The sequence below is a fragment of the Girardinichthys multiradiatus genome, chromosome 20, assembly GCF_021462225.1.
Source record: "Girardinichthys multiradiatus isolate DD_20200921_A chromosome 20, DD_fGirMul_XY1, whole genome shotgun sequence".
Classification (NCBI taxonomy): domain Eukaryota; kingdom Metazoa; phylum Chordata; class Actinopteri; order Cyprinodontiformes; family Goodeidae; genus Girardinichthys; species Girardinichthys multiradiatus.
Window position 1 is genome coordinate 27307266 of NC_061812.1, and position 21291 is coordinate 27328556.

Sequence of the window (21291 nt, forward strand, 5' to 3'; positions counted from 1 at the left end):
GAACCCACATTTTCCTGTCTTCTCTTTCTCATTATCACATAATCCCATCATTCTCCTTGAGATTTAGCATCTTGTTTACTAAGATCTATTTTATGATCATGAAAAACCATACAAAGGGCCAAATATATTATTAGCAAATCGAGTTGGAATGCATGGCCCAAGAAATATAAACCTACCAAATATTCCATCCATTTAAATTGCAACAACAGTGATTCAGTGGGTTATACAGCTCAAACTATAAACTCTTTAAAGTGGTAATATGCTTTTTGTAAGTAATAAAAGTAATTTCCCCTAAGGAGCCATTTTAATATTTACCGTTTGTCAGTAAGTGTTGCCGTTTTTTTTTATTTGTGGTTTGTGCTCTTCAGCGATTAGCTGTTCACTTCATTAGAATCATTAATCATGGTTCTCTGGTGATAATAATTAGTAATTTCACATATTAACCAATGTCGCTTTGGCTTCATAATAAGTTAAAACATTATGTGGGCTCCGTGCTACTCGAGGTGGCAGTATAGAATCTAAAATGATTGATTGGTGTTGAGTGTTGATTAAGATGCTAACAGAGCCTTCATCCTAACACCTTTTAATGTTTTTGTTTTTCCAGTCGAGTGTCCCGTGTGCTCTGTAAGCATGGTGCAGCACTTAGTCAACAAACATCTGGACACATGTCTTTCCAGTGGGGAAAAGAAGGAAAGCCTGAGGAGGTAATGGACTCATATAATGCTTTCCAGTTAAGTAACGTGCAAGCAAAAACGTTGGAGAAAGTTGCTGGAAGCAAAATGGATGACAGCAGCTTGAGATCAAACTGTTTAGACATCAGACTGTATGAGTGTTTTTCTGCTTTCTGAGGGTATAATAAGCAGCACAGTATAATGGTGCTTTGAGAATTTAAGGACAAACGTTTATATCAAGGTCTTTTATTTAAAACAGAATTGTTTCTCATACTTCTAAAATAATCAAACTCACTGACTATTACAATTATAATAAAGTTACCTTTAACATTTATTTACTCTTAGATTTTGACTCGTACACTTAAATAAGAATATGGATTAAACCCCCACTAAATTTGGTGGCATTTTACTTGTTTTTATTGCACAATATTCTGATTTTGTGCTTTGCTACTTTTTGTAGAATAACACTGGGTGTATAACAAGCTAACATTAGCGGGTTAGTTGGAGTACATGCTGCAGTTGGCTGCTTAACAAACCAGCCAGCATGATTTCTAAAACGGTATTACCTTAATAAGGGTTTTTTTCCTTGTCGATGTTTTTTTGCCACCAACATATTCCCTAACAGCCAAACTTCTTTCGCGTAAGAGAGGGAAAAGCAAATGCTCTTTCAGTTAGCTGACTGGTAGTATGCAGCAACGAGTGTGGGGAGGGGCGGCAACGCGATACTCTGTGTACTCCGTACAGTCGGAGAAAATTCAGGTTACTCCAATGCTTAAAAGAACTTAAAAACTGTTTAAATATTATGATGGAAAAATGTAATGGATCTAAAACCTTGGTTCACCTTGACACAGGAATCGACCCCTGATTTGAGCCATTAGGTTTTATCAAATGTTATTGTCAAAGCCTGAGTTTAAATTAAACTGTGAACAATCCAAACCATATACAGTGTAACATATCTCCGGTTCAAACAGCAGGGGATCATTAAACCCGGTCGGCCACAGCATGAAAACTTTGCGATTTGAACGGCTCCATATTTTGAGCACAGCCCACAGAGACCTGTTTGCATTTAAGTCTGATAGTTTTCAAGGCCAAGGTAAAGCCTTTAACTCTCAGCTGTGTTCGTCTGCCTGTTCCGGAGGAGTTCTTCTGTATTTTATGGGAAAGGGTCTCCTGTGATTGAAGGCCATTCATTGCTGAGGTAATTATTGAGTGGAGTGGCAGACTTTAAAACAACCACCACATGATTCCCGGTGCTCAGGTTGCATTGCAACCACATGAACAATGTTATTGCTGTTTTTACGTTGCGTCTGATGCATGTCTGTGTATATCATTTGCTTTTTTTCTATGAATACAGTTTGTAGTTGTAGAATGGCTCAGGAACAGGGAAGATGTTTCTGAAGTATTAAAGTGAGAGTGTCGTCTTATATTTACAACCTCCAGTGCCTGTACTACAAAAGCATTTAATGTCACAGACCCCATTTTGGCTGCAGGCTGCATCAATATGTAGTCTGTGACATTATTAACACGATTGATCTTTTTAAAACTGCCCTTGAAACTATTTTGTTTGTTGATTCGTGAAGCATTAATGTGCTATAGTTAATGCTTCTTCTATCGTGATTAATTGCCAGTGTCTGAATTATCCATAATCATTTGCGAATATAATTTTTAACATATGCGGTATATTTGATTGACCTTGCATTTCCGTCGTTATTTTAAGACCTATTATGAACTTCAGCATCCTAGAAATTGCTGAATGTCTTCTTATTACCGTGCTTAAACTGTACATTTGTGTCCTTCAGCTCTCAAGGCACCACCATGCGTCCAATGGCAAAGGTGGTGTACAACCTCCTTTCAGTGCAGGAGCTGAAGAGGAGGCTGAAGGAGTGCCATCTGTCAAAGCAGGGTTCTCGGGAGCAGCTGATCAAAAGACACCAAGAATTTATCCACCTGTACAACTCACAGTGTGACTCCCTGGAACCTAAATCAGGTGAGAGTGTCTGGTCTGTTTATATACAGCTGAAACCAGGTGTTTAAATGTACTGTATAAAAAGACACTTTAACCTGTTTCTGCTTTCTGACATTGAATAAGACGCAATTTTTCCTGTTGTAGGTCAGTTTGGATTAACACAATTATTTCCTTGTCCTAAATGGCAGAATAATGAGCGAGATGGTTTTTATAGAATAGAAATATAATTTATTGTGTCTCAGTGGGGATATTCAGGTGTACCAATATCAAACTGACAGACAAATGGAAGCACACAGATGTAGACAAGGTAAAATATAATAAAAATAAGTAAGAGACTTTACAGTGAAAAAATTTCATTATGTTATTAGCAATTGAATACTCTAGATTCAAAGAATGTGCCACTGAGCTGGATTATTAAAAACATTAAAACATTTATTTTAAATCACTTTCTTCAAATTAACTTTAAATACTTTTCCTTAATATTTGCTTGCATTGCATTTAAACTGTATGGCGTTGAGTCAGGTTTGTAGGCAGCTGTTTGCTAACACCTTTTCAGCTCTGCTCAGAACGTCTCTATGAACTTGTCATCGAGGCTTTGTTACGATGCACTCTAACAACAATGACCTTGATGTCTTTTAGTAACTTTGTAACTGATTTAGTGTTATGCTTAGTGTCATTGTCTATTTGGAAGCCCACTTTGTACCCAAGCTTTAACTTCCTAGCGGATGTTGGTTCAATATTTTGTACATAATGTTCTTTCCTCATGATGCCATCTATTTTGTGAAGTGCACTATTCCCTCCTGCCGCATAATAACACTACATGGAGCTGCCACCCTTGTACTTCACAGCTGGGAATTTGTACTCATGTTCGCTAATCTCCCCTCTTTCCTACCAAATGTACAATAGTCATTATAGCCAATACTTTCTGCAGATATTAAGATCTTTGTTCTTGACTGCATTGGCAAACTTTAATCTGGCCATTGTTCTGCTGCCGTTATGCTTTTGGAGTAATAGCTTCTTTCTCGCTGAATTGCCTTTCAGCCCATGTGGGTACAGGACTTGATTCACTGTGAATAATTACACTCCAGGTTAAGCCAGCATCCTCACAAGGTCTTTTGTTTTTGTTTTGGGATTGATTCACACTTTTCGCTCCAAAACACAGAATCTCTCCCTACTGAACGGTATGATGGCTGGATGTTCCCATTCTGTTTATATTTGTCTATAATTGTTTGAACAGATGAACCTGGCATCTGGAAATTGTACCCTCCTAAGATAATTTATTTAAAAGCTTTTCCTCAACAAGATGGGAAATCTCGCAAACCCTCTCGAGACCAATCGTGGGTTCAGAGTAATTCCCCTCCGCGTTTCATTCACCTCGTTGTTTAATTGGCTACACGTCACATTCAACAGGCTGCGTTATAGCCTCGTTTGCCTTTGGGGAACACCCAACGCCGTAGGATGTGGGCCAAGACAATCCAACATGTTTAATTTCCCCGATTTGAGGTCGGAGCGGTCCCAATGTCCTTCCGAGCAGACTAGATCGCTCTTAACACACACCACACACAGCAGGAATATCTCAGAAGATTATCTTAAGAGCCATCATGATGGTCGGGGCATATCGGAAGGGAAAAATCGGGTCAAAAATCCTGCTGTGTGAAGCAGGCAGAAGTTTATGCTTACCAGACTTTTCAGATGCTTAATTTTCTGTCTATTTAATGAAATGCCTCTAAAATTAAGTGAAGTTTGTTGTTGAAGTCACAAAGGGAGCTATGAATACTTTTGGAAGGCACTGTAAATGTAAACATAGACACCTCCGCTCCCACTGGTTGTGTTTCTTTGGTTTGCAGTACAATGTCACAGATCACCTTTGCATTTTCTATTACTGGTGTCTCAAAGATTTCTTTTTTTGTGCTGTGAACAGTTAAAGAGATCGCTAGAGAGGTGGAGGCCAATGAGAAGATGAGAAATCAGCTGCAGAAAACTAGACCCGTATGTATTAAAGAGAGCTTAATGTATTATTCTTTTGTGGATTTTTGCACTTTACTAACAAGTCTCTACTTTTTATGACTGAAAAAAATAACGATATCTTAGTGGCCAAAGCAGAATTTGTAGAAAAACCTCTAAAAATTAATTTGTTCCAATTTCATAAAAATGTTACCTTTTATTTATATATATATATATAAAACAAAAGACATTAAAATTGACAGTTACTTTACAAAGATTTTGACTGCCAATGCTTTTTTTCGTAATGGGCAATGTAATTATAAATGTGCCTTTTCGCTTTATTGCCTTCCAGGTCATGCTTTTCTCAAAGAAACAGTCTGAGAAAGAGATTGATGAGATGCATTCAAATTATAGTAAGTGCTTTTTTTCCTCTCTCTGTGGTGGCACCTGCTGCTACAAGCCTATTAAATCTTTTCTCATTACCAGCTGTAGAGTTTACCCTCCTCTATCAGCCTGTGAGCTATGAATGTGGATGGTATAGCACTAACCTACAGGCTGTTGTGTGCCACGGTTCCTGATAGGCGTGCCTTTCTGAGATATTTAGTGTTTATTAATTTCAAATGAACCGCAGACGTTGGCTTCCTAAAGCCCTGCTGAGAGTGAGCGGCCAGCTGTCTTACCATGACGTAAAATCGACCAGTTTGATCTTTTTGTTTTCAATGTGATGCTGTCAAACTCCAGGAGAAATGCTGCAGCCTTTGGGTGGTTCTATAGAGAAAATGTGACTCGGGAAATGGTAGAGAATGCACAGGTGGCTGTGAGAGACACTTGAGGGATGATGATCTGTGCTGCTTTCTTTATTAAAATGTCAGTGTTTTATAGTGTGTCTGAGCTCAGTTTAATACTGCAGCCTTTCCCAGTGATAGGCGTACGTCATTCAGAACCAGTCAGAAAGTTCAAAGTGTAGTATGAACCAGTTTCACCAATCATTGATTCCAGTCCCCAGATTTTTCAAAGGTTTGACCTACCAGTACAGATAGAAGTTGATTCAGATCTTTTTCTCTACGACTTATAATTAACAGCATTTTTACTCCGTAACGTCAAGGAAAATGTTTATGACTCAGATACTGGTGTCCACTTAGTGTTTTTCCTAATTTAGGCCCTGATTTAAGTTTATTTATTCGAAGTGCCGCTTGCTCAGTTTGCAACAGGCTGTACAGCTGTTCTGTGAATCAGTTTGGGCTCACTGGTAAAGTTAGTAAAAACTTCCCTTTTATTAGACAGTACAGATAAATACATTAGGATATCCTCTATGAACTGTCCTCATGAATGCACTAACTTTAAGACTAAACAAGCTGTTCTCAAACCATACGGCCAACGTTAACAGCAAGTTGTTTGCCTCATAGCAGGCTTTGAGGCTAACAAAGTTTCTGTCCTTATGCCTATTTCAGTCCCTTTCTATGCTCTGTGTGTTTTCATTTACACTGCGACACTGTGATCATAACACACTGACAGGTCCTGTACCTGTGCCTTTTCGTGGGAGGAATCACCATTTGCTCCAAAACTATCAAGCAAATAAACTCCTCCTGCGCTGTTCCATATTTGGTGCTTGAGCTATGCCACACCTCGTCCTGTCACCGTGGAAACGCTGATTTGTTGAATGTGTAATGCTGAAACAAGTCCGGGTTGCCACATCTTGTTATGACGCTATGTACCCCACTCTTTGAGAATCGCTGAACCAGGCAGACTTTGGAAAATGGCTTGATGTTGACACTATAAAAGCTCCAGTTAAAGTGTCCAAATCAATTGAAATTGAATTTTGGCCTCTTCTATTAGGCTTTCATTTTTGTATTTGTGCAAACTGTCTGGGTTGAAAATTGATCATCGACCTATAATGGTATTTTCGTCACATTTGTAGAAGTTACTCCTGAAAAAGGTCATGCCTGCCATTAGGCAGTGTGACTGAGGTTGTACACTGAAGATTTCCATTTGCTAGCAGGCAACAGGGTTGGGCCATAAAGCTATAGGAGATTTACTGTATTTTGACATTGAATAGTTGACATCGAATTGACAGGTTCCTAAAGCACAACCTTTTATTATCGTCAATGCTTGTATTGTGTGCTCTTGAAGAGCAGCTCGTTCAGTTGGAAAATAAACCACTACCTCGTCTCTTGTAGCGCCAGAGAGCTTCACAGAAACAGCAGGGTGTTTGTTTTATGTTGAATAATGTGCTGAATAGTAATACAGCAGAGAAGGGCACTGTTCCTTTTGAATACCTGAATGTTCACAATATAAAATCATTTCACGTCTCAGACAGGACCATTGTTACGCAACCATATCCAAACGTCTAATCAGTGTGCAGAGCTTCTGTTTGGAGCGATACCCTTTATCAGCGCAATGCAAAACTCGTTACAGATGAATAGCTATTGTTTGACACCTAGAGGTGATCAAATAAAGTGTGCTTCGTACTTTTTTTGTGACATGTCTAGATAACTAGCTTAAGCTGCATGCAATGACAGATATTTGTGTACTTTAAAGGTAAACAACAAAACGCAGCGTCAGAGGACATCATCCGAATTACAATTCAAGGCATGTTGACATAGTTGGACCAGATGAAAAGATTGTTGTAAATAACTTTTTTCAGCTACCTTTAAAAGTGTACGAGGAATGGATGTGACTCAGGTTCTATTAATAGCTGCTCTGCTGTGATAACCTCTTGATTTATCAGAGGAGGATGTGGATGACTCACTTTGCTGGCGTAGGGAACGGTGAGCGAGCAAATAAGAATGTGAAAGCAGCATGTAGTCATGCAAACACAGAACCCATCAGGACTTGTAGCCTTGTTCCTCTCTGACCTGTTTGTTTTTTTTTTTTTAGCACTGGTTTTGAAGAAAACGGTCAAAAATCAGGTTATTAGCATTTAGATTGTTTGGTTTTAAATGGACATTCTCAGGCAACTTGTTACTGGGTAGTGAGAGGATGTAGAAAACCGATTTAATGATAAATGGAAATTCACATGAAATTATTTCTACTGGTTTGATTAATTAAAAAAAAAAAAAAAAAGATAAAATAGGCACCAAGCAGACATGGCATTATGACCACTGACAGGTGAAATAAATTACACTTGATTACCCTGGCACCTATTAGTGGGTGGGATATATTAGGGTGCATAATATTTTGTAATCAAAGCTGATGTGTAAAAAGTAGAAAAATAGGCTAGCTGAAGGATTTGAGTGTGACGGCTAGACAACTGGGTCAGAGTTTCTTCAAAACTCCAGCTCTTATGAAGCGTTTCCGGTTTGTACTGGTCAGGCTGGCCCATATGGTCCTATCTCACAGATCAGCTACAGTAGCGCCGATTGCTAAAGATGAATCTGGTACTGATAGAATACACAGAGCATCACAGTTTGTCGCTTATAGGACTCCATAGAGGCAGACCAGTCAGGGTGTCCATACTGACCCCTGTCCACCACTGGAAGAACAAAAAATGGGGACATTACCATAATGACAGGACCATGGAGCAATGTAAGAAGGTGGCCTGGTTTGATGAGTCATATTGTTTTTTTAAATCACATTTATAGTCGCGTGCTTGTGTTTGTATTGTTCCAGTATGCACTGTGGGAAGTAGGCAAGCCATCTGAGGGAGTGTGGTGGTCTGGGTAATATTCTGCTTGGAAACCTTGGGCCCTGCCATCCATGTGGAGACAACTTCGACATGTACCAACGACCTAAGCGTTGTTGGAGACTACATCAACTGTTTAATGGAGACTTTATTTCCTGATGGCTGTGAGCTCTTTCACCAGGAAATGCTTCCTCCCACAAAGCAGAAATAGTTCGGGAATTGTTTTTAGCCCTCCAAATTCCCTAAATTTCAATCAGCTTAAGCATATTTAGGATGTGCTGGACAAAAACAACCAGTCCATGGATTTATCCGCCTTGCAACTTAAACGACTGTCTTAAACGATCTTCTGCGAACATCTTGGTACCATGTACCATAGCACAACTTCATGTGTGTCGGTCGGAGTCCATGCAGCACAGGGGGCAACAAATCGCTATTAGGCCGGTTTTCATAATGTTGTGCCTGATATAAAACATTAAAGCTGCATTATGTTTCCCCAATAAATTATATCTGATCCAGTAATTGTTCTGTTAGGATGATGTGTTGCTTATTTTTCCCTGCATGTCATAGCCAGCAGCCATCATTTGATCAACTTTCCACGATTAATTCCAGCTAGAGAAGCGACCAACAGCTGCTGTTTTTAGACATTCCTGTCTCATCCGAAGTCTGTGTGTCGATGAGAGGCTGCATTGGAAGGTCACACAGAGATTAAACTTTAAAAAATGAAGAATCGGACTTATAAATGCATAGCTGAAGTATTTCCCGTTTACCTGAGCTGCCAGGTAGTCTATGACAGGCCAGATATGTAGTGAGTCTGTCTGTGAAAATGCGGCTTTATCTCATTTTATAAAGTCACAACCCAGGCTAATTTAGTTTACTTAAACTTTAGTTGGTCTATTTAATCTGCAATAAATCTTATAAAGAAAGGAATCAAAGAATAAGCGGTACATTTAATTACGTTTTTGCCAGTGGACAAATGTAAAATAATTTCATTTAACTGAATTTGGAGAACATTATATGGATCCTGGTTTGGCTCATGCAGGGAGACTCCGGCACATCTAATAGAGGAGTTCATGAATATTTCCCAGCCAACGAGACCTAATCTCATAGTCTGTCATTGTTTTGCTCCAGGTTCTTTTCCTGCTAAAATATGACTGGAATAATGTATTTGGGAAGCATCTGAGAGGCATCTTTGACAGATGCCTGAACTACATCAAGTGCCTATGTGCATAGGTGGAGTAAAGAAAAATACTTGATTTGAACACTAGCTTTGTTTGCTTTTTTTAAATGTTTTTTCATTCCAACAACAATCCTGAGCTGGTTTTCAGTGTTCGAGCATGTGGTAATGTTTCCACTGTCACAGCTCTGTGTTTTATTGTTCAGACTCTATAACAGAACACGCTCCATTTATTATTTAATCACTCCAAAACTAGCTTGTATTATTTTCCCTTGGGTGTTTACTTCTCTACAACCACTATAAACTTGGAAAAGTTGTTTGCCTGTAGTGGAATTTTCTTATCAAAGTGGAGAGAAGTTGACTCACAACAAGAGAAAATCCGGACTTTGTCTTTATAAGTTTTATTCAAAGGCATTAAGCGTTTGAAGACCCTGTCACTGAGGTTAGTCAGTTAAGCAGAGCCCCAATCAACATTTACACACAGTATTTATACCAAACATGACAGTGTTATCTCAACTTCAAAGAGTCTGTGTTTTATGGCCCAGACCCTCCTCGGGTTCAGAGGTGACAAAGTTATCTAGGAACAGACCCATCTGCTCTTCCTGAGACATCACCCTAAATGATGGGTTTTAACCACTAAACTTCTGATAATGGCTTTACAGCTTCCTCCTCTAACACAGATGTTCTGAGGAGTGAGGTAACCTAAAGGTCATACACTTTGGAGCACTTAATAAAAGAATTTCCATTACATGCCCTACACCACTAAAGGAAAAGGGGCATAAACAGTAGTTTGAAAAAGTATTTGCCCCATCACATATTTCTTGTGTTTTTTTCAGTTAAGCGTTTCAGATGGACAAAGATACCCTGAGTAAAAAAACAGAAGGGTCTATCAAATCATTATTTCATTTATTTAGAGAAATAAACTATCTAAGCCAACTTGGCCTTTTGTGAAAAGTAATCGTTCCAGTGTTTTTTTTTTTTTTTGGAAAGCTTTTTCACAAGCCACACCCAGATGTGATTACTGTCAAATCTGTAGAATCATAAAGGCATGGTTAAAGTCGCGTTTCAGGGTGTCGCGCGGGGCTCTGCTGATGGCGCAAGAGCCTCAACAAGCGCTGTAGGCGTTTATACTTGACGCTGACATCGCGGCACTACTCTCCGAAAACACAGGGGTCAGTATGTTAGATAACCAGTATAAATGTAGTAGAGAAGAAGCGCTTAAAATGGCTGTGTGCACCATCAAAAGCATTTCTTATCAGTATGATTGGGTTTCTTGCAAAATTTCAGATTCATAAGAGTGACTTCTTTGTAAGGACTCTAAAACTGTACCCAATTTCGACTCTTAAAAAAAAAAAACGCTATAAAAACTTAAACGCTGTTAATGGATACAATCTAACATTGTAACTCGCATTTCTCTTGCCTTTTTTGTTTGCTGTTTTTCTTTTCTGTTTCTCTCTTCCTTCTGTTCATGAAGAAGTGATTAATTTGTTTGCATGCAATGTTTGTACCTTCAACTTCGTTTATCCTGAATGGAGAGTGGCGTGCGCGGTCTGCGCCAAGATACAAAAATTTGAAGGTGCACGACCAGGCGCCTCAACAGCGCGTGGGGCATTCGCACCGGGACGATTGCGTACTGTTGTCGCGCGCACAGAAAAAGAGCATCATGCTGACAGTGGAACATGGTAGTTGTAGTGCTGCCCTGTTTTAGGATCTGGACGACATGCAATAATTTATGAATTTTGTCCAGTCATCAGTTCACGGCCTTAATCTCAATCACACTTTAGTTATACCGCAGGACAATAATCAAAAGGTCACAAAAAATCAACTCAATTGTAGTTTTGGAGTCACCTTGTCAAAGTCTGAACTCGCAGCTAATTAAGACGCCATGCCATTCTCTTCAACAGGCTCATTATACCCACAAACACTCCACTGTGGCTGATTTAAAACTAGTGCAAAGAAGAATGGGTCAAAACTCCTCCACAGTAATTTAAAAGACTGATTGTCAGTTAACATGAATGCCGGATGGCAGTTGTTGCAAAGTACGGCACAGTTATTAGGTTTGGGAGGTAGTTACTGTTTCCCACAGGTGCAGGTTGGTTTAGATAGCTTTTTCCCTTCATAAATCAACCGTCATTTAAAGCTGATTTTCTATTTACTCAGGTTACATTTGTCTTATATTAAAATTAGTCTAATCTGCAGCAATTAAATGGGACAAAAAACGCTGTACCAGAAGAAATCTGTGAGGTAGAAATACTTTTTCACAGCACTCCATCTCGTATTTTTCCTTTTTGACATAGATGATAAACAGTCTTCCCATCGTTTCAACCTTTTTGAAGGTTAAAAAAAGAAAATCGATAATAATCCAATTGAACTGATGTATTACAGACGGTTGTCTGACATTGACAGATGAGTCTATATTCAATATTCAGCATCAGTTAAAGATTTCTAAAACTTCTACTATATTGTTGTCTGTAATGCACCCCATTGTCCTGCTGCATTCTGCTCTTCACCAGTCAGTACATTAAAAGCGCTTGGTCATCTCAGCCTCTTGGCTCTCTTTTCAATTATTGAGATCCATTTAATTTATATCTCTCAGTAACAAGGCGTGTTACTGTTACATAATGCACGCAGGTTTTTGTGATGTTCTTTAACACATCCTTTGTGTCCACAGGAATGCAGCACAGCAGCGACTTCTCCCGGCTAATTGCACAGGTCCGAGGCCGACTGCAGAGCACCAGACAAGCGTGTGCTAAACAGGAAGTAAATGTGGAGAAAGAAGAACCCCAATCATCAAACTCTTCAGGTGCTGCAACAATGATTTATTTTTATTCTTACAGGTGAAAGTGTCATTAGCTGTGTAACATTATAAAATCACCATCAACAAATTGGCTTATTACAGTAAAAACATGCTAATATTACATTTAATCTTCAAGAAAACACTTCTTAGGTAATTCTTTCCAAATTCATCACTTTGAGCACATTTACATTATGCAATATAAGCCACAAGGGCAATCCATAAAAAATTAAACATTGTTCACAACACTACATCAACAGGGTTTTTACTGGGTCCTAAAAAGTCTTGATTTTAATCTTCTCAATTTTAGACCTTGAAAACTCCTGGGTATTATTATTATTGTTGATGTTTTAGAAATGTGCTGGCAGCAGATATTTGGTACATGTGTTGTAGTTTACGATAAGCATTTAGGGTGTTTATTAGGCTTAACTTTGGGGCTCATGATGCAGAGCCGGATTTTATTGACCAAAATTCAGTCTTTCCCAGAAATCCACGATAGAGACCTGTCCATTCGTTTTACCTTATCCTGTACAGGCTCCTTCAGGAGAGCGTACACATAATGAAGTTGGTCTTGAAAGGCACAGATTTGCTAAAAACTTGACAATAGTTGTCCCGATGCAATGAAAACTTGGATAATTCAAGCGCAGAAACAGTTGACTCACATGCCAGATCAAAAGTCACTGTAAGTTCAGGGGTTTGAACGCTCCTGAATTGGACCTGTTTAAAAAATGATTAGATGGGCGTGGTGCCTTGGAGCATCTGCCTCAGCTGTGTGTTTCACTTACTGAAACCTGCTGAAACCCTAACAGACTTTTCTGTTGTGTGCCAACAATCCTTTTTAGATGCTAGGTTACCCACCTGGGAGTCTGTAATGAAAATGCATATTTTGTATTCGGTGCATTACATGTTGCAGAAAGAAACCATTCTGTAGCGGTGAAGGTCGAAGATGTAGAAGATGATGTGGGTCCGTCTGCAAGAGGAATGGAGTTGTCATCCAGCCCCAGTTTTAGTGACGTGTCCATCAGCAGGTGAGATAACACCTGATGAATAGTTTAATTTATCTGCATTTTGTTAACCTACAGAAACGTATTTGTAGACTGTTGTGTAAAAAGCATTGCTTGCTTTGTGATTCTGATAGTTTGATGATTTTGAGCAAAATTACCATTATTTCATGGTATTCTGTTATAAAAAAGGACAGTAATTATTAATTCTATACCATATTTAGATTGCTTTAATTTGAAAACAAAAACACCATCTTTACTGCTTAGCTTTATTCTTACTGCTTTTTACTACGACATAAATAATATCCTATATTGCTATCAAATTGATTGTTATTGCTGTTAAAATAAGTGGCTGGGTTTTTATAGAGTTGAAATAGTGATTCTTTCAATAGTTTTTTTTAAAACCAGGAACCAGCAGCTCTTACTACATATTGATTAGCTAAACATGTCCATTACATAAGTGAAAGTGGTGCCTATTGCCTTTTAGCCGTCTCCCTGTATCAACTTTATAGTTTAACAGGTGCAGTTCTAGGTATTCCCTTGTTTTGTGCTGTTTTTATGTGGTGGTAAATAAAACCTTTAAACCTTGAGGTCAGCATCTACTGCTAAATTTCGTTATTTCCTTTTGGAATAACCATCTTGATTAGAAATGTTTATTAGAATGTATTTCTAAGCCTTTTTGTAATATCAATGGCACCATTTCCAAGATTTGAACTAAATAGGCTATTTGTTATTTATTTTAACAGAACGTCTATCAAGGTTGGCAGCTTATATAGTGGAGTCTTCGCCATGAATGCGCGTCATTACAAAGTTAGTCTAAAAAAGCTGCCGCAAACATCAAAAACATAAGTAAAACAGATTAAGGTCAACATAAAGTACAAGGCCCAGCTTAAAACCAGCATTTTAACTCTTCAGTTTCAGAACTTTGTATAAAAAGCTTAAAAAAAACTTAACAGAGACAAAAATATTAAGCTTCAGTGTAATCTAAACAATAGAACCAGAATCAGCTTTATTGGGCGGGTTTGAGCGCAAAAACAAGGAGTATGACTGTGGTTCTGCCTGGCTTTCAATATACAGACGTTTTAAATATAAATATATAAATTTGATGGGATTAAAAAAGATTTCTTTGAAGTAAATATGCATATATGCAGCGTTTCTACAAAAGGAGACGATGTTGAATCAGGGCATACATTTTTATTTTGAGACAAAGTTGCAAAACAAGAAAACGAATTTATTCGAGGTTAAATAAAACCTTTGCTGAATGCTCATGCAGTCAGAACCAAAAGTTATCATTCATCTAAATACTGAGGTATTTATAGGATGGTACTCGGTTGATTAGAACCCCCTAGAAGTAGATCTTTAAGAGATTCTTGGAAAACAACATAAATTTAGTTTCATTCACATGAAGAAATCTCTTCGAGCCATATAGTGATGCCTCCAGCAGCTATAAGGCAGTTTAGAGTTGCTACTTAAAGCATGACTGTAAATGTGTGCCATTAATTAACCATTTAGGGGTAAAATGAAGACACACAATGTGCTCTATTTCAGAACAAATTTCAGAGCTGTTCAGTTCTCATCCAATTAGTTCTGTCCTTTCTCTTCTAATCAGCAATGCAAAGTGTTACGGTGAAGCCACACAATTATTTCCTTTTAGCTCAATTATTGCTCAGGGGGTAATTACAATAATCAAAGGTAAATATAGTCCCAAATTACAGTTTAGATCAGCACTTTGCATACTTTTCAACTAATACTGATTGCCTCTTGTCTGTTTTCAACTGAGTACTGCAGCCATCAAACGAGTCTGCTATTAAAATTTACCTATAATGTCTAAAAGGTCCTTTTCAGTCTTCTGACATTTAACTTTGTTATCTTAGTCTTCCTCAGAACAGCCACTTGTTTAAACTTGGTATACTGTGCAAAGTATGTTTGTTTCATTGTGTTCTAAAAAATTATGAAACGAGAAGTAAAATATTCCACATCTGATAATATAAAGTTCAGATGTATATTACCAGTCTTTTAATTATAGTAGGACTGAATATTTGTTGAAATGCTGTAAGTTGGAATTTGCTCAGTCAGAAAAGTAGAAAGCATGTTACTTGAGGCTAGTATGTTTCACTTTTTATTACTCACTAAATCAAGTGAGAAAACCTGTTTAAAGCATTAATTAGTATTGATAATATTAATGATTCTTATTAACAATAATATTATTAGCGAGATGGGCAACAATTTTCCTGTTTGCATCACTGGGCTGCACCATAATGGGAAAATCTGCAATAATATTGGTGAATGTTGCAATAAAAATATGACTTGCTATAAATTATTATTTATAGTGTTACATATATAAGTGTTCATTTCTTTTTGAGTAGTTTCTCAGATTCTGGGAACAAAAGATAAAATTTATTATTTTCATCCCAGTAGGTCTTATTGAAGGTGTTGCCTCTGTTCAAAGTCTGTTGTTTTAACATCGAAATAACTACCTCCCCATCTATTTACCTCCTAAAACACTTTTTAAGCTGCATTAAACAACAGGTATCACCAACTATATTAAAGTTAGAGACAGCCTGTGTGAAGCCTATATGTATTACAGTCCAGTTAGCTATTTGTGATGTGCAGTGATACAGTAATAATAATAAATTTGCAATATATTGTTATTGGCCTAACTAAAATAGTGCAGTCCTTGGACGCTCCTCATGTTAACTCGACTGTGCTGTAAACAGTTGTGAAAGCAGACGCTTTTACAAGACTATGCTGACTTTAGAGGTTTATGTATGATAGACCAAGGTCACCTTGAGGAGGACATTAGAACAAGAGTGTGACAAGGTTTCTCATTTTATACCACTTAAAATTATTTCATTTAGTTCAAATTTTGGATAGTACTTCATTGCCTGTGAGGAATAGGTTGACTTGTCATATTCCTTCTGTGGCAGAAAAACACCTTTTGGGGTCTAAAAGATGCGGTCTGATTCATGCATTAGAGCTTCTTAAATGTAAATCAAATCATTATTTTTCCTGTTTCAAGGCCACGAATGAAATCTTGTAAATTGCATCTTATTATTCTGTCTCTTATTCCTCTTTCTCCCTTTTCAGTTCTATTTCAGACATTTTTGGTCCAGAATCTTCCCTAAACCTTGAGTAAGTGGCTTCTGTAATTTTAGTTTGTCCTTTTTAAATAAATGTGGTGATGTTTCAGTTGGTCACTTGCTGAAAAGTCTTTGCTTGCAGCCAAATTCTTGGAAAAAAAACAATTGTCCGAACAGAATTTTCCTTAAAACAAGCTCCTTCCCTTTCAAGAAAACATAAAGCCATGCCCCAGCATCGATCACTGTAGTTTAAAGATTATATTGTCAGCTCTCACATTTCTACATGCTGGATGTCTTTAAACACAAACCATTGAATCATTTGGAAATATTTTAACATGCTGTATTTGATGCAGTTATTCTATAAATGCTTTCAACAGAACCAGATAAGGTTGATACAATAACATGCAAGTTGTTGATTATATGCATCAATGCTGTACAAGCAAATACATCAACAATAAGGTTTGCAATGGGTAAAAACAAAACTAATTATTTTCATTATCTTAAAACAAAATAGGCACTTTCAACTAAAACTAATTTTCATATAATTGTCCTTAAACTAAAATAAAAATGACAAATGACCAAATCTACAGTATGTTAACTGTGTCAAAGTAACGTATTAAAGAGTGATTTACTTGACCTTCTGAGAAAAAATGTTAGTTCCTCAATTTAGATAGTCTTACTGCTGAAAGAAGGCAATCTTTAATTTTTTATATTGTTTACATTTAGTGTTAAAACTGTAGCTTTACGTGTAGAAAAAATACTGCCAAAGATTCTAACATGTTGGCATTTATTGAACAAAAACAAAGCTTAAATGTGAATGTTTGTTGAAAAACTGGAAGTAAAAAGAAACAGATTCTCTTCAGAGTAAAACATGTATTTTGCCTGGCTAACATTAAGTCTCTGTTAGCTACAGACACTTTAATTCAGAGTTGAAGAGGATCTCTCAGGGTAAACATACCTCTAGAAAATCAGTGTTTTTACAGATGCTGCTCTCCAAGCGAGTCACCTTGCTTTTAGTTTAAATTGGTATGAATCAAACATGTCATAATATCACATTCAGGTTTTAGGCTCAGAGAATCAGAAAAAAAACTAACCAACCACAATAGAACAATGCAATATCACGGCCCTTACGTGAATGGAATAAAGCTTTTTAGTAATTACCGTCTAATTATCTCCTTGTCAAAATGTCTTTAATTTATTGGCACCTTGGTTAAGATGTGTTGAAAGCATTAAATGAATTTTTTGTGGCAGTAACATAATTTCAGACTTTAAAAATTCTACTTTTATTCAGAGTCCATTTATTCAGTGGGGGGGAAATCCCATATTAAGATAGATTGCCTTTGAAGATCCTTGGAACCTCAGCATTTTTAGTAAATTTTTCCTTTTATATAAATATGTTGAGTGTCTAGAATTTTTTTATTTGTAACCTACGATTTTCTGTTTCCCCGGGGTATAATTATAACATAACATAGAGTCGCATTTATTTTATCCACTAGCCAGTAGTATGGACGAGGGCCCAGGGTTATCATAACACAACAGTCATTAATGAAGGTCACAAGTAAACAAATATTAAAGGGGCTTTAGTTTAAAATGTGTGATTTGATCAGGTGATATTAAGATTGAGCTTTTCAGGTGGGTTTGTATATGTGAAAATATGTGAAAAAGCACCTCATTAGCGCTGTTGAGCATGGTACAGGATCTGTGATGCTGTGGGCCTGTTTCTCTACCAAAGGCATTGGGGGAACCTACTTAAACAGAATGGGATCTTGAACTCTTTGAAGTACTAAGATATTTCTAAAGCACATCTGGTAGCTTCTGCCAGAAAACTGAAAATTGCTTGTTAAAGGGTCTTGAAACAGGAATATAATCCAAAAAACAGATTAAAAACCAGCACAGCAATGTTTCACTACACACAAAAGTAAACTTTTTTTTCAATTTTATGCTGCTGCAATAAAATTTGTAAATGTAAAGACTTTTTACACATCTTTATGAAGGATGCCAAAAGGTTAGCATGCATCCTTATATAAAGGCAATATGTTATTATATAATTTAGGTAGCTAAATCACTGAGCTCAACAGTAAGTTTTCCATGCTTATTTTCATCAGTCTCAGCTTAGGATGTAAAGTTTTTTTAATTAAATGAAACACATCAGCTTTAGCATGATGGAAGCTGAAACTAATGCAACCAAAATAATGATGGATAAAATGCCACCAAGATTAGAGCCACTGCATTTTACTGAATCAATAATAAAATCCATATAAGATGTTTCTTATATACAGTGAATCCAACACACTTGATTTAATGAACAGCAAGCTGTACAGGTCCTTCTCAAAATATTAGCATATTGTGATAAAGTTCATTATTTTCCATAATGTAATGATGAAAATTTAACATTCATATATTTTAGATTCATTGCACACTAACTGAAATATTTCAGGTCTTTTATTGTCTTAATATGGATGATTTTGGCATACAGCTCATGAAAACCCAAAATTCCTATTTCACAAAATTAGCATATCATTAAAAGGGTCTCTAAACGAGCTATGAACCTAATCATCTGAATCAACAAGTTAACTCTAAACACCTGCAAAAGATTCCTGAGGCCTTTAAAACTCCCAGCCTGGTTCATCACTCAAAACCCCAATCATGGGTAAGACTGCCGACCTGACTGCTGTCCAGAAGGCCACTATTGACACCCTCAAGCAAGAGGGTAAGACATAGAAAGAAATTTCTGAACGAATAGGCTGTTCCCAGAGTGCTGTATCAAGGCACCTCAGTGGGAAGTCTGTGGGAAGGAAAAAGTGTGGCAGAAAACGCTGCACAACGAGAAGAGGTGACCGGACCCTGAGGAAGATTGTGGAGAAGGGCCGATTCCTGACCTTGGGGGACCTGCGGAAGGAGTGGACTGAGTCTGGAGTAGAAACATCCAGAGCCACCGTGCACAGGCGTGTGCAGGAAATGGGCTACAGGTGCCGCATTCCCCAGGTCAAGCCACTTTTGAACCAGAAACAGCAGCAGAAGCGCCTGACCTGGGCTACAGAGAAGCAGCACTGGACTGTTGCTCAGTGGTCCAAAGTACTTTTTTTCAGATGAAAGCAAATTCTGCATGTCATTCGGAAATCAAGGTGCCAGAGTCTGGAGGAAGACTGGGGAGAAGGAAATGCCAAAATGCCAGAAGTCCAGTGTCAAGTACCCACAGTCAATGATGGTCTGGGGTGCCGTGTCAGCTGCTGGTGTTGGTCCACTGTGTTTTATCAAGGGCAGGGTCAATGCAGCTAGCTATCAGGAGATTTTGGAGCACTTCATGCTTCCATCTGCTGAAAAGCTTTATAGAGATGAAGATTTCATTTTTCAGCACGACCTGGCACCTGCTCACAGTGCCAAAACCACTGGTAAATGGTTTACTGACCATGGTATCACTGTGCTCAATTGGCCTGCCAACTCTCCTGACCTGAACCCCATAGAGAATCTGTGGGATATTGTGAAGAGAACGTTGAGAGACTCAAGACCCAACACTCTGGATGAGCTAAAGGCCGCTATCGAAGCATCCTGGGCCTCCATAAGACCTCAGCAGTGCCACAGGCTGATTGCCTCCATGCCACGCCGCATAGAAGCAGTCATTTCTGCCAAAGGATTCCCGACCAAGTATTGAGTGCATAACTGTACATGATTATTTGAAGGTTGGTGTTTTTTGTATTAAAAACACTTTTCTTTTATTGGTCGGATGAAATATGCTAATTTTGTGAGATAGGAATTTTGGGTTTTCATGAGCTGTATGCCAAAATCATCCGTATTAAGACAATAAAAGACCTGAAATATTTCAGTTAGTGTGCAATGAATCTAAAATATATGAATGTTAAATTTTCATCATGACATTATGGAAAATAATGAACTTTATCACAATATGCTAATATTTTGAGAAGGACCTGTATATTACATCTATCATTTATGTTAGTTTCATTATGTAGACCACAGAAAGGACTGCGCTACAATGGAGAACAGCAGTCCAATGTTCTAATTAGATACCTAACCCTGTATGTGCATACTTACATTAGAAAACATATTCCATGTTAAAAAAGAGTTTTCCACCATTTTAAAGCAGAGAAAATCCTTACAATTCAGTTTAATCAAGGGGGTTTCATACATGTCTAACTTTAACGAACTCCTCTTAGAGATTTTGAGCTAGCGACTAATTTGGTCTGCATGCACTTAAAGCATGGGGGAATTAAAAGTTATAAACATCCTGAGTTTTTAAGCATTTTGAGGAGGTGTGGTCAGACAACAAACTTTACTTACTCGACACAGAATTCAAACAGGTGGAATTTTCACATAGAAAGGTTGATGGAGATCGAACTTAGTATGATTAATACCCTTTGGGCATGGTATATGGTCAAATGATGACATCATTAAAGCCCCTGCCCCCTGAGAACAGGTAGTCAATTTTTTTCACTTGATTCAATCAACTTGAAATTGTTTCAGAAGACGGTTAACAAGTTGTTCTCACCGCGTTTCTAACATAGAGAGTTTCCACTGCAGGGCGTGGCCGTGGGTAGGGGCGTGTCAAAATGAGATGTCTCGCCATGGCCATACGTTTGGCTATAATGTCCACATATATCATCTGACATCACCAAATTCAGCGCTCTTAGTCCAGCCCCAAAAAGATATCCAGTGAAATATTTGGTGGACGTGGCCCAATGCCTCCACAGCGCCACCTAAAACATTTTAAAATATCAGCCCCAAACCATGCTATGACCGAGGATCATGAAATTTGGTACACATATGTAACTTCTCAGGACCTACAAAAAGTCTATTGGACCTATGGTCCAAACCCCACAGGAAGTCGGCAATTTTGAATTTGAATTTGCAATTTTCACCCCATTTCTGCCGTTTCAAGCCAATTGATCAAAATGTCTAGGAGGAGTTAGATCATATACAGAAGCTGTAAATTTTTTGAGTTTACTGAGAAGAGATGGGAGATCAAAAGTTATCAGACGCTTTTTGATACATGACAGCCTTTCGGCATGGCCAAGCCTCAAATT

General features: G+C 37.8%; 1 protein-coding gene across 2 annotated transcripts in view; it reads left to right on the forward strand.

The window, feature by feature from the left end:
• The window catches only part of rad18 (RAD18 E3 ubiquitin protein ligase), a 45167-nt gene that overhangs the window by 17416 nt on the left and 6460 nt on the right, over positions 1–21291 (forward strand). Inside the window, exons 6-12 of one of the 2 annotated variants that reach the window (XM_047348671.1) lie at positions 605–704; positions 2471–2658; positions 4559–4626; positions 4934–4994; positions 12049–12180; positions 13085–13199; positions 16260–16304. In XM_047348671.1, the coding sequence (XP_047204627.1) occupies positions 605–704; positions 2471–2658; positions 4559–4626; positions 4934–4994; positions 12049–12180; positions 13085–13199; positions 16260–16304 (709 nt within the window). The remainder of the gene's footprint in view (positions 1–604; positions 705–2470; positions 2659–4558; positions 4627–4933; positions 4995–12048; positions 12181–13084; positions 13200–16259; positions 16305–21291) is intronic. The other variant, XM_047348672.1, reaches the window with a different exon arrangement.